Genomic DNA, 14,984 nt, shown 5'->3' with positions numbered 1-14,984 from the left:
GCCCTGCTTCATGTGGGTCAGAAATCTCAACACACCCTCCACGGGCTGCTGAGCTGGCCTGGCCGCCATCCTGGCCCGACCAGGGAATCACAAGGGGTGTGGGTGTTCCGGTCGCCACTCTAAGGAGCTGAAGGCCTGGCAAAGTCTAGCCAGAAAGAATCCCCGAGGGGACCTGTTGCCAGGAGGCAGTGTCCCCAGTGTCTTGTCACGGACAGGATTGTGCAAAACAAAGAACATGTCACCACAGGAAAAGAAATCACTGGGGCCCTTTGGGACCCTCAGATGAAAGACTGGCTTGACCTGTGGGGACAGGACAGCCACTTGCTGCTGACTTCTGGAAGCTGCTTTGCCCAAGTCTCAGTCTTCTTCAAAGGAGTCGTTGCCAAGTGTCACAGTGACTTTTTCACAGGAGGTGTAGGTTTGGGGAATGAGGTGGTTAAACATGCAGCAAACCAAATCTTCAGTGGAAAAGTTTTGTGCAGGACTGGTTACTCCTCTTGCCTTGGACAGGCCACGGTTCCCGGCTTGGGGGCAGGGGGACGGCATCTGTCTCCCTCCCCAGTGTTCTCCTGGACCACCCCTTCCCAACCTTCTCTAGCCCCTGGGCCCCGATCCCCGCTGCGGCCCAACTCGGGGAATCTTCTCACCAGCTGATCACCTGGGTAGGGGCTCCTCCAAGGCCTCTGCCACGACCCGCTGAGGCACAAAAGCCTTTGGGAGAGATTTCCTTTGCTGACCGCGCAAAGAACAACAGATTCAGGGCATTTCTGTTTTTTGGTGTGGTTTATTTTTAAACCCACTTGTAGTTTGGGTTGAGCTGGAAAGCAGGACATACCAAGGGAGGGAAGGTGGTCGTCGCACGAGCAGGGTTCTGCCGCAGCTTTGGCGGGAAGCCCCCAGCTCCCTGCTCTGGGGAGGTAGGACCCGTCGCCAGGCTCCCAGCTGGCTCGGGCGAGGCAGGCAGCCCTTGTGTGCCAGTGTCCCGAGCAGAGGAGAAGAGTTGCCGTTTCTCTGATCTGTGTCCTCAAAGGCCCAGCCTGCGGTTTCCCAACAGAGCGCCGGCAGCTGAGGGACAGGACTTCGCGGGCAGGCCGGACAGTCTGTCGGGACGAGGAACACTGGCTGGCTTCTGATGCCAGATAACAGCCTGGGGCTTGGCGTCTGTGTGGCCCCTCGGGGCTGCTCCTGCGGCGGCCTGGCTGTCTGGGCCCCCGCCCCTGCAGCTGCCCAGGGCGTGATCAGAGCGGGAGGTTTCCCACACCTCCTCCCTCCCCATCCATCGGAGAAAATAAAATAAAAAATAAAAATTAGAATAAATACCGACTTGGCCCACATTTACATTTACACGGATGGACAGGACGATCCCCAAACCTTAAAGGTGTACAGACAGGTTAAGGAAGGACGAGCAGACGAAGAGTGGGTTTGGGGGTGCACACCCGCTGGGGAGGGTGCTGGGGGCTCCCGCCTTGTCCAGGGGAGGCTGGGGGTGGTGAGGGGGTGCCTTCTCGGGGCTGCAGTCCCAGAGCTCAGGCAGAGCCATGAGGCTCGTGGGAGCAGGACTGTGGCGAGCAGGCAGGCTGCCTGAGAGGAAAACCATGACTGCCTTATCTTGACTGGCAGAAGAGACGGGACGTGCGTCAGGATGGCGGGACCTCGCTTGCTCAGAGCTGAGGGAGCCACAGGCGAGGAGGGAAAACCGCACAAGCCTTAGAGGAGGACTGAGTCCTTAGAGGACCAAGCAACACCCAGTTTCGCCTCCCATCAAATACATTCAGAGGTCAACTCGGACACGGCCTCCCTGTCAGCGGGGGGATGTGGCCTGGGGAGGGGGCGGAGGTCTGAGGGCACTCCTGTCTGCCCCCGAGTTCCTAAGTAGTCTTCCGTGAGAAGCTGCCTCAGAGTTTAGGCTTTACTGTTATTTCCTTAAAAAAAATTTTTTTTGGGGGGCGGGGGGGAACGTTTTCCTTCCACATCTGAAAAAGTGGCAGCAACCTGCATTTAGAAAAACAGCTCCGACGGTTATGTGGATCAGCCAGGAAGCGCTCTCAAGCAGTGGAATCAACTAAGCGAACCGTATATGTCTGGAGGCCATGGTGACACGACACGTAATTAAAAATATATTTATATATGTATACATATTTATATCTCACTCCTTCCCACTCTGGTCCTAACAGTCAAGGCGGGGCTGGCCCTGAGGCAAGACCACCAAGGCAGGCTGTCGGGAGGAAGGGGCCCTTAGGAAGGCGGTGCCGAGATGTTAACTTGCCCGTCCAGGGAACATCGCCCCGAGCGCATGGTGTCCGGGGCCCCTTCAGGAAGCCTGCTCTCTGAGCCCAAGGCTGGGGTGGGAGACCCCCCTCTTCTGCATCCTCTACTTTCAGCCTCACTTTTAGGCTTCAGCGTTCTTCCAGGGCCCTGCTTCCTTCTCAGTAGATGTACTCATGTAGACACACACACACACACACATTCACATGCACACTCACACACACCTCACTTGAGGGAAGCAGGGCCTTCCTTCAGTCCAGGTGCGGGTCTCGGAGGGCGGCCAGGGAGCGGCTGCTTGCCGGGCTGGGGGCTGCTCGACCCCGTGGGGCCACGATTTCCCTGGGGCCTCTCTGAACATCCTGACGTCAGCCCAGCTCTTCCCTCAAGGCCTCCTGTGGGGCCTCTGGTGTCCGTGGCCCCAGGCTGAGCCAAAAGGTGCAGGAAAGGCGGTGAGGAAAAGACGGAGGAGCTTGGGAGGAAGGGGAGGAGGGTGGAGAAGGCAGGGGTGGGGCAGTGTGGACTCCTTGGCAGAGGCCACTGACCCCCTCCAGGTAAACTGCGCCCCTCCCCTTGTTCCCCAGCAGGCTCCTCCTGGGGACTGGCGGGAAGGTGGCGGCTGGTGGGATGGATAAGCCAGGGAGTACAGAGGAAGCCACCCCCTACCCCTACCTGCCTGCTCTCCTGGACTCAATAAGGGGACATTTCCTCCAGCCTGATCAGACCAGTCAGCCAGGGGCGGGGGTTCAAGGTGACCCAGGCCTCAACCGAAGAGCAAGTGAGGACACTGCTGGGCTCTGAGGCCGCCTTCTGGGGCCTCACGGAAATGGGGGCTCCAGACCAGGAGTGGGGCTGCACAGACACCAGAGACAACCCGAAGCCAGCCTCCCAGGGCCCGCCCCTCATCCTCCTCCTCAGCCATCAGAGAAGGGGCTGCCCCCAGGACTCGGACCCTCCAAGCGTCCCCAGCCTTGATGCCAGCCTGGAAAGCGGGTGGCTTGCTGGGATCCCTGATAGTCCTGCTCATGACTCAGCAAACAGACCCCTCCCAACAGCCCTGGGACAGTAGTACCCAGAGATCCCCCCACAGGGGGCACAGACCACGGCTGAGGACTCAGCTCGTTGAGTTAGTCCTAGGGAACCAGGTGTCCCGGTCTCCCTGAATCTGCCCCCCAGGGAGAGTTTGAGACAAGACCTGTGTGTGTGGCACTGGGAAGCATCACTGGGCTTTTCGGTTTTAATTCGCCAGCCTCTTTCTGAGCCCGGTTCACCACCAGGCCCCAGGCCAAGACAGGTTTAATGCTCTCCCAGCGGCGACAGTATCGGCCCTTTGAGGAAGGACGCTAGAAATGGAGAACAGAGAAGCCAGGGAAGCCGAGGGCCGAGGAGCACAGGGTTCCAGCGGGGACCCCTGCAGGGGCAGAAGTTTCCAATTACCCTAATTGGCTACTGGCAAGCTGTCTGTGGCTAGGATCCTTCCAGAGGAGGGCCGGGTTTGATCTCCCACTAATCAGGGGGTTCTCGCGGGGCTGACTGTGTGATCACACTGCGGGGCCCTCGGCACTGAGAGAGGAGACTTCAAAGCAGCTGACTTTTGAAAACAGTAAAACACAATAAAACAAAAGAGTGCAAGTAGAACGGCAAACTGTCTCCCCTCGAGGCCCCTGGCCCCCTCTGGGCCTGCAGCTCGGGGGTGGGGGGCGCTGAGGGACGAGGCTGGAAGGTGGGAGGGCAGAACGTGAAGGTTAGAGGAGATCGCCCCGTCCCCCAGCCCGCCGGCCGCGCGGACAAAGGCCGTCAATTAGGGGCGGCCGGTGGGGACTGTGCCTGCCTTTGTCCTCCCGGACATCTGCTCCATGTCGCCTGCTGCCGGTTGGCGACTGTGGCTGGCAGCACGCGCGAACAATGCAAACCCATCTCCGACCCACTTTTTCCAGCCTTCTGAGGTCCTTTCTGACCCAAGCTGTACACCAGCATGCGGGCTGCCACGGCCTCTGAGGAGATGAACCCCTGCACACAGCACAGCCCGGTGGGGGGCGGGGAGGGGACGCCTTGCGTGGGAGGGGGCGGGGAGGAGGAGGGCCGGGCCACCGTGGAGAAGACACATGCTGCCCTTACTGGTGCGAGCTGCCGCATGCTCGGGCTGGGGGGCTCATCGGATGGGGGGCCGCTCCTCCTAGGGCTTCGGTCCCTTCCCCGTCTGGCTCCAGACTGGCCGCCGGCTCTGCCTGCCTTCCTCCCCACGCCTCTCTCCCGCCAGGGCCACCCCTGTCTTCCCGCCTGTCCATCTGGCTCTGAGCACCAGGGCCCCAGCTGCCCTGCAGGCCGCCCGCCAGGCCCCCGAGCTGTCAGGCGGTCAGTTTCTGGATGGTTCTGTTGTAGTACTGCGTGATGGGGGGCGTCAGGGGGTTCCAGCTGTTGGCGTGCAGCTCAATGACCTCCAGCAGCAGGGACCGAGTCAGCATGGATTCTGAGGGGCACAGCATCTTGTCGCGGGCACTGGCCAGGAGCTCGGCCATCATCTCGGGCAACTGCTCCTCCAGCAGTCGGCCTGTGCTCTGCAGCTGTGGGCAGAGAAGTGGGGTTAGGACGCGTGCTGGACCCCGAAAGGACTCCTGCTCTGTTCATCTCGGTTAGGGGTGCTTGCTAGGGGAGCAGGGAAAGGAAATCGCTAGATTATCCTAGGAAGGTGCCCAGGCCTCTTCCTCCCAGGACAGAGGGATGGAAAGGGTGGAGAGTGGAGACAGCCAGTGTGAGAGCCCACCTTTAACACCCAATCTGCTGGAGGAATGAGAGGAGTCAGGATATTGCCTGCTGTCTGGGGCTGTGAAGAGTCCTTACCAGGAACATGATGCTTCTCCCTTCATCCACTTGCCTCCCTTCTTACAGGAAGCCTTCCCTGACCACCGCCCGCACCCTTAAATGGCTATGTGATCTGCTTCCTTTGAGGGTGACCAGGTGGCCCCACATTAACCTTCTCTAGCTAGGACGTCTCTCTGGAAACGAAATTGGTCGTTGTTACCAGCCGTGTGTCCGTGTGGAACCGGAGAGCATGGATGAGGCCTCCTGTTCCTCTCCTCTCTAGCCCCACCATCCCCACAACCGACCTCTGCCCACACTAATGACATGACAGGGAGGAAACAGGATCCGGGGCAGGAGGCCAGCTGGAGGGCCTGCCCCCCAGAGGGGCCCCTGATGGTCCTGAAAAGCCCCTGGAGTTAGAAGAAGCCCGGATCTCCTGGATCAGACCGCCCTGCAGGCAGCCCCTGGAATCCAAGTCCCTGTTGCTGCCCAACCCTGGCCTCAGCCCACCCACTTCTCAGGGCTCTGCCTTCTTCCCCAAACCTTCCTTGAGCATCCTGGCGTGACCTGACCTCTCCCCTAACTCCTCAGAGAAGCAAGCTCTGTACCCCCATGTAGTCTCCACATTGCCTCATCCACTCATGCATTTGAGCAAGATCTCTATCCGCAGCCAGACCACAAGCTGCCTGGAGGTTGGAACCATGCTTTCCCCTCCTCTCTTATCTCCCCTGCCTGGAGCCCAGAGCAGGGTACCCGGCTAGAACCCTGGCACGTCCTGGGTGTGGGCCCTGGAAGCCCCTCCCCTCACCACACTGCCCTCTGAATGTCCCTGGGCTGTTTTCCTGTCTTTTTTCCTTTTGGCCACACTATACGGTTTGTGCAATCTTAGTCCCTCGACCAGGGGTCGAACCTGTGCCCTTAGCAGTAGAAGCGCAGAGCTCTGACCACTGGACCGGCAGGGAGATCCCCTTGGGCTGTTTTCTAAGGGCACAGCTTTGTCCCTGTAACTGAGCCCTAGCCAAGTGACTGAAGCAAGAGCTCGGAGAGCAGCCGCCACACCTTGTGAACAGGGGTGGGACCTCTCATGGGGGCAGCTTGGAAGTGGGGAGTGCGACCTGGGGGTTCAACCTCAGTACCCCCCCTCAAACCCCCCTGCCACCAAAGCCAGGGCAGATACCCGGGGGCAGGGCATCACTTGGGATCTTCTAAGTCATTTGTGGGGTGCACTGGGCTGAGGAGGAGGTGGTCTTGGGGTCAGAGGGAATGTGAATGAGGCTAGCACCCCATCCTTCCCGCTGCAGTGGATGGAAAGGAACCCTGGGTCCACTCAGGAAGCCATCTCCCACTACCAGCCCTGGACTTGTGGACCCCTCCAGTGGTCCTTGGGCCCCCCAAACTGTTAAGCTGAGAGGGATGCGCAGGGTCTGAGGTGGGAGAGGTCTGAGCCGCCCCGCTTACCTCCATTGAGCAGCACAGGACAGCATCTTCCTTCACATCCTGAGATTGCAAGAGCTGGAAGAGAGGGGCAGAGAACAAGCGCTGAGGGGCGCTGAGCTGCTCTCAGCCCCCTGCAGCCTGGGACAAGCATCTCCCGGGGCTGCCGGGCCAGAGAGACAGCCCAGGAAGGCTGAAGGGCAGCAGGAGCACCGCTCCAGAAAGCAGTGATTTCTTTGATGGGACCAGAGCAGCTGGAGGACTGCCGTGGTCATGGAGCACGGGCACGTCGGCCAGGACAGAGGCCTGCCTACAGGCCCCCGTCCAGCAAGGCTGCGGTGGGTTTGAAGGTGGCGGCAGGCGTGCTGGGGTCACGGGCTGTGAACAGCTGGTCAGCAACAATGAAATTCGTGTGCAAAGACTTCCTGATCAGTGCGAGGGGCTCAGCTATGGTCTCAAGGTGCTCCTGGACCCTGGCTACAGGAGGACTTCCCGAAATCACAGCACTCTTCCCCACGGGCCCAGCACTGTGAGTCTGCAAAACCATGCACACCGTTCCAGACTGGAACTGTTGGAATTGCTTCCTGACCAAGGCCACAGCCAGGCTGCTCAGCACTGGGGCCGATCACCCCGGATCCAGGCTCCCCTCTACCTACCGCGCTGCATTCTCTCAGTCTCTCTCTCTCTCTTTTTAAATTGAGCTAAAACTCAGTCACAGCAAGTCCACAATTTCTAGGCATACAATTCAGTGGCTTTTAGTAGATTCACAAGGTTGCCCAACCATCACCACTAACTCTAGGACTTTTTCATGGTCCCCAAAAGAAATCCGAACCCATTAGCTGTCAGCCCCCCTCCCACCCCCATCCCCTGACAACACCTAATGTGCTTCATCTCTACACGTGTACCTCTTCAGGACATTTTACGCAGTGGAATCATGTAATATGTGTTCTTTTGCGATTCATTTCTTCCACTAACAATGCTTTCAGAGCATGCTGTAGCACGCGTCCGTTCACTCCTTTTTGTGATCGGAAGATACGACACGGTAGGGCGTACACGATATCACACCGCATCGTGTTTGTCCTCTCATCAGTTGACTGACATGTAGGCTGCTTCCACTTTTTGGTTCTCGTGAACAACGCAGCCATGAACACTTGTGTACGAGCGTCCGTGTGGACATGTGCTTTCATCTCTCTTGGGCCCATCCGTGGGCGTGGAATTGCTGGGTCAGATGGTAATCCCACACTCAGCTTTCTGAGGACCTGACGAACTGCTGACAGTGGGTGTGCTGTTTTACACGCCCCCCAGCAGGGTTCAGGTTCTGATTTTTCCATATCCTCACCAATATTTGCTGTTTTCGGCCCCTTTCCCCATTTTTCCTTGAACCCCCCAGTAAAAATTCTCTCCAGGCACAGCTTTACAGAAACTTTGTCATCCTCTTCTCCCCGAGCCCCATGGACCACTTCTTCTGCGGGTCCCTCTGCTGGTAATGCTTCCCTCCTCAGCCCCTAAGTATATCTCTACCCCAACCCCACCACACTCACCAGCCCATCCACCAGATCATGTAAGTGATTTTTCCACCTGCTGGAACCCTGCATCGCCAGACTTCGCGTTCTTCAAGGCCTGGGTCACGTTCTGACTTTCCCTGGAGACTGTGGATCACTCCAGCATGGTGCCCACTCCTGCTTCTCACTCCTGAGCCCCCCAGCTTCCCCACTGCTCCGCATCCCACATGAGGAGCAAGGCATTTCCAGGGTGAACTGCGGCTTCCTGAGGGCAGGGCAGTGTGACGTTCATCTTGGCTGCCCTTTAACACCCAGCACAGCTCCTGGCAACAGCAGGGCTTCGCTAAATGTGGGTCAATGTGATTTATGCATTGTCTTTGTTTTAAAGGAAGGGGAGGAGAGTAAGGAGAGGGTGTCATAAGAGGAAGGCACTTAGGGTCAGCTTCCTCGTCCACCGACCGAGAACTGAAGTCAAGGTTTCTGGTCTGGGGCACGACGTGGTCAGAAGGGTGAAAGGACACACCACTCGGGGACTGTTCCTTCTACAGGCTTGGAATCCAAACTCCGCACACCCACCTTCCCTTCCCCCTTCTCCCATCACATCACAGCCATCCAACCCCGGCAGAGGACACAAGCATTCACATCAGGGGGCTGACCATGCACTTACTAAATGTCAAACGGGGATGGCTCAGTGTGGGCTGCAGTGACCAGAGTCATTCTCAGGGACCGGACCTCCTTCCACTGTATCTCGGGCAAGAACGGGTCCCACAGTAGACACGCAGAAAAGAAAATCATTTGGGGATGAAGGAGCAGAGGTGGGTTTCAAGCTGCTCAAAAGATGAGCTGGTGGAGAGCAAGGGACATTCTGGAAAGGTAACAGCGTGGGCCCCACAGTGACAGGTGGGGATGGCCACTGGTGGGCACACCTGCTGGAGCTCTGACTCTGGGCTTTTGTGCTCTTGCACCCAGGAATTCTCAGCCACCACCAATCTGCAGACCTTCCTTCCTTACTTTACTTGGGGCTCAGCCCTGCCATGGCCTCATCCACCAGGGATTCCCTGATCAGCTTGCGTGTAAGTGACCCTGCCGCTCACCCCCTGGCTTACTTTGCTCCCTAGCACCTCTCACCCCTGACACATGACCTACTCCTTTGCCTGCCATCTCCCCCAGGAGAAGGCAGGCTCAGGAGGGCAGGGCCTGTTTGGTCCATTTCCCAGCGTGGACACACAGCAAGCACTGGAAGCACTTGTTAACACATGTACCTCGAGTGGCTGGGAGAAAACCCACCTGGCCGGGAGGGTCTGCAAGTGCGGAGGGACTAACTTGAGAGGCGGTCCCCGGGCAGCTGACCCCGGTGCACGCGCTTGAAACAGCAGCCCTGAGCGGGACGTGGACACCCCCACCCCACAGACTTCTCCTGCCAGAGGGGACATGGCACGAAGTTATAATCCATACGTCTGCAAACATATAGTGTTTGTGGAAACAAGTCGGTATAACTCTCTAGATGGCAATTTGGGGATAACTAGCTCAGTCGGTAAAGAATCTGCCTGCAGTGCAGGAGACCCAGGTTCAATCCCTGGGTTGGGAAGATCCCCTGGAGAAGGAAATGGCAACCCACTCCAGAATCCTTGCCTCGAAAATCTCATGGACAGAGGAGCCTGGTGGGCTGCAGTCCATGGGGTCGCAAAGAGTCGGGTACGACTGAGCGACTAACACTTACTTACTTGTACTTATCAACATGACAAGTGTTCAAACCCTCTGACCGGTGATACCACTTCCAGGAATTTATCCTACACATCCCCACCCACATACGCTCCATGAGCTGGATGGAAGGATGTTTTTTGTTTCACTTTTGCAAATAGCTTGAATGACCACCAACAAGGGGACTGGTTCAATAATGATATGTTTGGGGCTTCCCTGGTGGCTCAGTGGTGAAGAATCTGCCTGCCAATGCAGGAGATGCAGATTCTATCCCTGGTCCGGGAAGATCCCACATGCTGTGGAGCAACTAAGCCCATGTGCTCCAACTACTGAGTCCACGTGCTGCAGCTACTGAAGCCCGCGCTCCCTAGAGCCTATGTTCTGCCACAAGAGAAGCCTCTGCACTGCAGCGAAGGACGGCCCCTGCTCACCGCAACTAGAGAAAAGCCCGCGCAGCAACCAAGATCCAGCAGAGCCCAAACTGAATTAAAAAAAAAAAAAAAAATGACGCGTTTGCACAGAGGAATACTCTGCAGCACACAGCTGTCTCCCACTAGGTGCGCCCCCCCTCCACCCCACACACACAACACTGGTGTCTGCTTCTGGAGTCTTGTTGCCTCCCAGGGCTGGAGACCCCCACAGGGAGCCAAGGGACACTTGCAGTGAGGGTGTCTGGGGGGATACTGGGGGTCACACTAGGAAGGGCCGCCTTCATCTAGAAAACCCAGGAGCCCAGAATGAAGACCAGGAAGCAGGTACGGAAGTGGGTCACCTTGTGGCAGGTGTACCCAAGTCCAGCATCCAACCCAGCCTGCTCTTGGGGAGTGGGCTGGGCTGGTTCTAGGACTCAGAGGGTCCTGACTGTCTAGGACCCCATGGGGGTGGGGGTGGGGGGAAGGTGGGCCTAGCCCCATTTACTCTGCACGGAACATGAGGACAGATATTAAGAGAACTCTCTGAGGTTTGCTGGGACTTTGTCCTGATGGTAGCTTTGTTCTCACATAGGTTTCCCATAGTACTTAGCATGAAGAGAATCCTTAAGATAAAATGGCTGGTAGAAATCACCAGAAAGGGGGAAAGTGGGGTGTCTGGGGGGGATGGGAACTCCCTGAGACACAGTGGGTGCTGGCAGCTGGTTGGGGATGAGGGGAGCTGGCAGAACTGGGAGCTTGTGGGAAGGAAGAAAGGGTCCTGCTTTGGATGCACCTAGAATGTTGGCGAAGGAAAGCGCAACCCACTCCAGTATTCTTGCCTGGAACATTCCATGGACAGAGGAGCCTGGGGGGCTATGGTCCACGCGGTTGCAGAGCTGGACATGCCTGAGTGCAGCACAGCATGTTGGCTGACAGCCAGGAGGTGCTCAGGCGTGCCTGTCATGGGGAACTGAGATGAACCGGGCTCACGTTCTGTCCTGAGATCAGTTTTTAGGGGTTCTGGGGCTTCGGGACATGGGAGGTTAACAAGGGAAATACCAAAAGTTGGGGCCAGATGAGTACTGAGTGCTCTCAAATGGGGTTGTTTCTCCTTCCAAGTGGTCCTCCAACTTCTGGCTGCTGGGACAGCCTCATGGAGCCTCCACGTTCCTGCCAGTCGAGCACTTAGCCTGGACGAGCAAGCATCTCCTCTTCCCTTCTACAGCCCGAGGCCTGGCCGCCCTCCACCTGTTCCTGCGTGCAGGTTCAGAGCTGCAGAGCGGGCCCAGGGCTTCCTGTTCTTCCTTTCTGCCCCTCATTGCTGTGACTAGACCACATCCTTTCCTCTGTACACCCAGGCTCCCTCCCCGGGGGGCCCGGGGCTCCTGGCTGCCAGGACAGGGGACAGACTCAGGGTAGGGGCGCTTGGGGAGGGCTGTGGGCGAGCTCTCATCCCAGAGCCTCTCCTCCAACCTTATCTTTCACTGGTGGTTTGGGAAAGTCTGTGTTCAGCCAAGAATCACATCGAGCGATAGGCCCTCTCGCCAACGGCCTGCTGGGTTTTCTCAAGGAAGCGGGGGGAGGCCCCAGGGGCTTTCGCTGTACTTTTCCTCCGCAGTTGCTGAGATGCAGGGTTCAGGACCGGAATGGGTGCTGCAGACCATGTCCCGCTCTCCCCCAGACGCTATCTCAGCCTCTTCACTCCAGCTTTCGGAGGGGGACCCTCGGAGCCCTTGAGTGGAAGAGCTGCAGAGAGGACATCCCCCAGCATCCCTCTGAGGCTCCAGTGCCTCTGCGTGATCAATGGCTTCTCAGGAATCCGTCTCTTTTTTTTTTTTTTTTAATATAATTTTGTTTCTCTATGTCTGCGATGGGCCTTGGTTGCTGCTAAGGCTTTTCTCTAGTTGCGGCAGGCAGGGGCCTCTCCACATTTGCAGTGCACAGGCTTCTCCCTGCAGTGGCTTCTCTTGCTGTGGGGCACGGGCTCTAGGGCACACAGACTTCAGGAGCTGTGGCACGTGGGCTCAGTGGTCACAGTTCCCGGGCTCTAGAGCACAGGCTCAGTAGTCGTGGTGCACGGGCTAGTTGCTCCTCGGCACGTGGGATCTTCCCGGATCAGGGATCGAAGCTGTGTCTCCTGCACTGACAGGTGGATTCTGTAAGCCTGAGCCACCTGGGAAGCCCCACAGGACAGCTGGCTTTTAGATGAATGAATCGCTGCTGTACACTGAGGGGCCAACTCCGTGGTCGATGAGTGTTCTATGGGATCTTCGGGAGACGATGCTTTATTTAACTCCCAAGATAAGTCTCAAACAAAGAGTAGAGGCAATTCGAAGAGATCCTAGTCCACCCAAGTTCACAACAGCATTATTCACAATAGGCAAGAGGTGGGAGCAACCCAAGAGTCCGTTGACACATCAATGGATAAACAAAATGTGGTCCATCCATATAATGGAGTGTTATTTGGCCTTAAAAAGGAAAGAAATCCTATCACACACTGTGATATGGACAAGCGTTGAAGACATTATACTGAGTGAAATAAGCCAGTCACGGACAAATATTGTATAATAGTAATAACCAAGTCGCTCAGTCATGTCCGCCTCTTTGGAACCCCATGGACTATACACAGTCCATGGAGTTCTCCAGGCCAGAATCCTGGAGTGGGTAGCCTTTCCCTTCTCCAGGGGATTTTCCCAACCCAGGGATGGAACCTAGGTCTCCCGCATTGCAGGCGGGGTTCTTTACTAGCTGAGCCACCAGGGAAGCCCAAATATTGTAGGATTCACTTATACGAGGGACCTGGAACACAATCTTAGAGACGGAAAGTAAAATGGTGGTGGCCAGGGACTGGGGGAGAGGGAAGAGGGAGTTAGTGTCTCATGTACAGAGTTTCAGTTTTGCAAGATGAAAACGTCCTGGAGACGGTGGCAGTGGCATAACAACATAAACGCACTTCATGCCACTGAACCATACGCTTAGAAACGGCCAGAACGGCCAGTCTTACGCTCTTCTGTTGTTTAGTCGCTAAGTCACGTCCGACCCTTCTGCGATCCCATGGACTGTAGCCCACCAGCCTCCTCTGTCCATGGGATTCTCCAGGCAAGAATACTGGAGTGGGGTTGCCATTTCCTTTCCCAGGGAATCTTTCTGACACAGGGATCAAACCTGCATCCCCTGCCTTGGCAGGGGGTTCTTTATCACTGAGCCAACGGGGAAACCCATGTTCTGTTTTAACTACAATGTAAAAACGGCTTGAAAACAGAGGGCAGTGAGTAGGTACTCTTTGGTGGGTAGGCCATTCTCTGCCTGGACAAGATTGTCCCTTCGCCTTGCTATTGCTCAAGGGAAGAAAATCTGTATGGATTGGAGGGGGCTGCTGACCTGGGGGGTGAAGTCCCGGGGTAGGGGGGCAGCGCCCACTCATCAGTGTCTCTGGCAGAGAAAGGGGTGTGGGCCGGCCGGGGCAGGCAAACCACCCGCACCCTCCAACAGCGAGATGTGTTTCTTGGAAGAGAATGCAAGGCAACTGTGCGAGCCCACACGGTGTTTGTTCGGAAGCTAGTGCATTCCTGTCCTATTGTCTGCGCCGGAGACTTGTTGTGGGCACACCCATCATATCCTCCCTTGGGGAGAGGCCAAGGTGCTCGGAGTCAGGCTGTGGGAGGCCCGACGGCAAAGGGAGAAAGGCGGCCTGGTGAGAGCACCGCAGAGTACCAGGGGAAGGTTCCCAGGGCAGGGCCACGCTGCCCAAGGCCTGCCCAGGATGCAGCCAGGCCTGGGGTGCTACCCCGTGGGGAAGGAAAGAAGGTGTGGATGGAGGGAGCCTGGGGCTGTCTTGCCGTGCAGGAGGAGAGCAAGCGCCGGTGATCAGAATTTCTTCCAGCCCACCCTGAACACGTCAGCTCACCCACAGCACAGTCCCAACCTTAACAGAACAGACCCGAGGAGCCGAGTGCGGCCACATTAAAAGCTCAGCCAGACCCTGCCTGCAGGAGCCCCCTCTTGGCTCAAGGGTGGGCTGGGAGCAGCAACAGAGTGGCAAATGAGAGGGGACTTCAGAGCACATGTGATCGGCTGGTTTGCTGGGGAACAAACCCAGAGCTCTGCTTGGTTGGCTAGGCCTACAGAAGGATGGTAGCAGGATCCCTGGCAAGGCTGGAAGAAGTCTTGGGAAGAGGAGAGAGAAAAAGAAGAGGCCTGAGTGGGAGGTACAGGTCTCCAGTGGCCGAGGAAGCCACAGTGATAGGCATGCGCTTTGACAGTGGAGAGATGCGGGGAGGGACAAGAATGAGGCTGAGCTGGAGGAGACGGCGGCCCCGATGAGCGGCACGCGGTCTAGAATGGTGGCCGCGGTGAGCAGCTGCCCAGGGCCACCTGCATCTCAGGAGCACCCTCAGCTTGCAGTAGGGCGTCTCTGCCTTGTGCCTCTGGCGGACCTGCACTCGCATCTACAGCTGGGTCTAGAGGACAGCTCCTGACCGTGACCTTGAATTGTCAAGAAGAGCGTCAATCATGTCTGGGTCTCTGGGGAGGGCAGGGAAGTAGATAATCCGGCCATAAAAGGCTGTCATCAAAAAACGTGCAGCAGGTTTGGAGTCAGAAGACCTGCTGTTCACGAAGAGTAACCCCGGGCACATCACTTAGTCACTCTGCCCTTCGGTTTCCTCGCTTGAGAATGGGGCTAATCCTTGCCTAGAACTGTTTTGAGAGTCAGCTGAGATAAAGTACGTGAAAAAGTTCTGAAAAGGGCAAAGCGTGATTCAAATGCAAGGTGTTATTATTGCTATTAAGTGTTTATCTTCATAAACAGGTATCTTTCCTGAAGGTCTTGACCCACTCTGTAATGTAGCATCCCATTCATCCCCATGAC

General features: G+C 57.0%; 1 protein-coding gene across 8 annotated transcripts in view; it reads right to left on the bottom strand.

Annotated features, from left to right (window-relative positions):
• Positions 1–764: 764 nt before the first annotated feature.
• CTIF (cap binding complex dependent translation initiation factor) overlaps positions 765–14,984 on the bottom strand; it is a 326,254-nt gene continuing 312,034 nt past the window's right edge. For 7 of the 8 annotated variants that reach the window (XM_005224342.5, XM_010819001.4, XM_010818999.4 and 4 more), the window contains exons 11-12: positions 6,523–6,576; positions 765–4,826 (exon numbers count right to left, since the gene is read on the bottom strand). In XM_005224342.5, the coding sequence (XP_005224399.1) occupies positions 4,611–4,826; positions 6,523–6,576 (270 nt within the window). In that variant the 3' untranslated portion in view covers positions 765–4,610. The other variant, XM_015460146.3, reaches the window with a different exon arrangement.

Source organism: Bos taurus, chromosome 24 (genome assembly GCF_002263795.3).
Source record: "Bos taurus isolate L1 Dominette 01449 registration number 42190680 breed Hereford chromosome 24, ARS-UCD2.0, whole genome shotgun sequence".
Classification (NCBI taxonomy): domain Eukaryota; kingdom Metazoa; phylum Chordata; class Mammalia; order Artiodactyla; family Bovidae; genus Bos; species Bos taurus.
The sequence above is the reverse complement of the archived record's forward strand: the minus strand, read 5'-3'. Positions and strand labels throughout refer to the sequence as shown.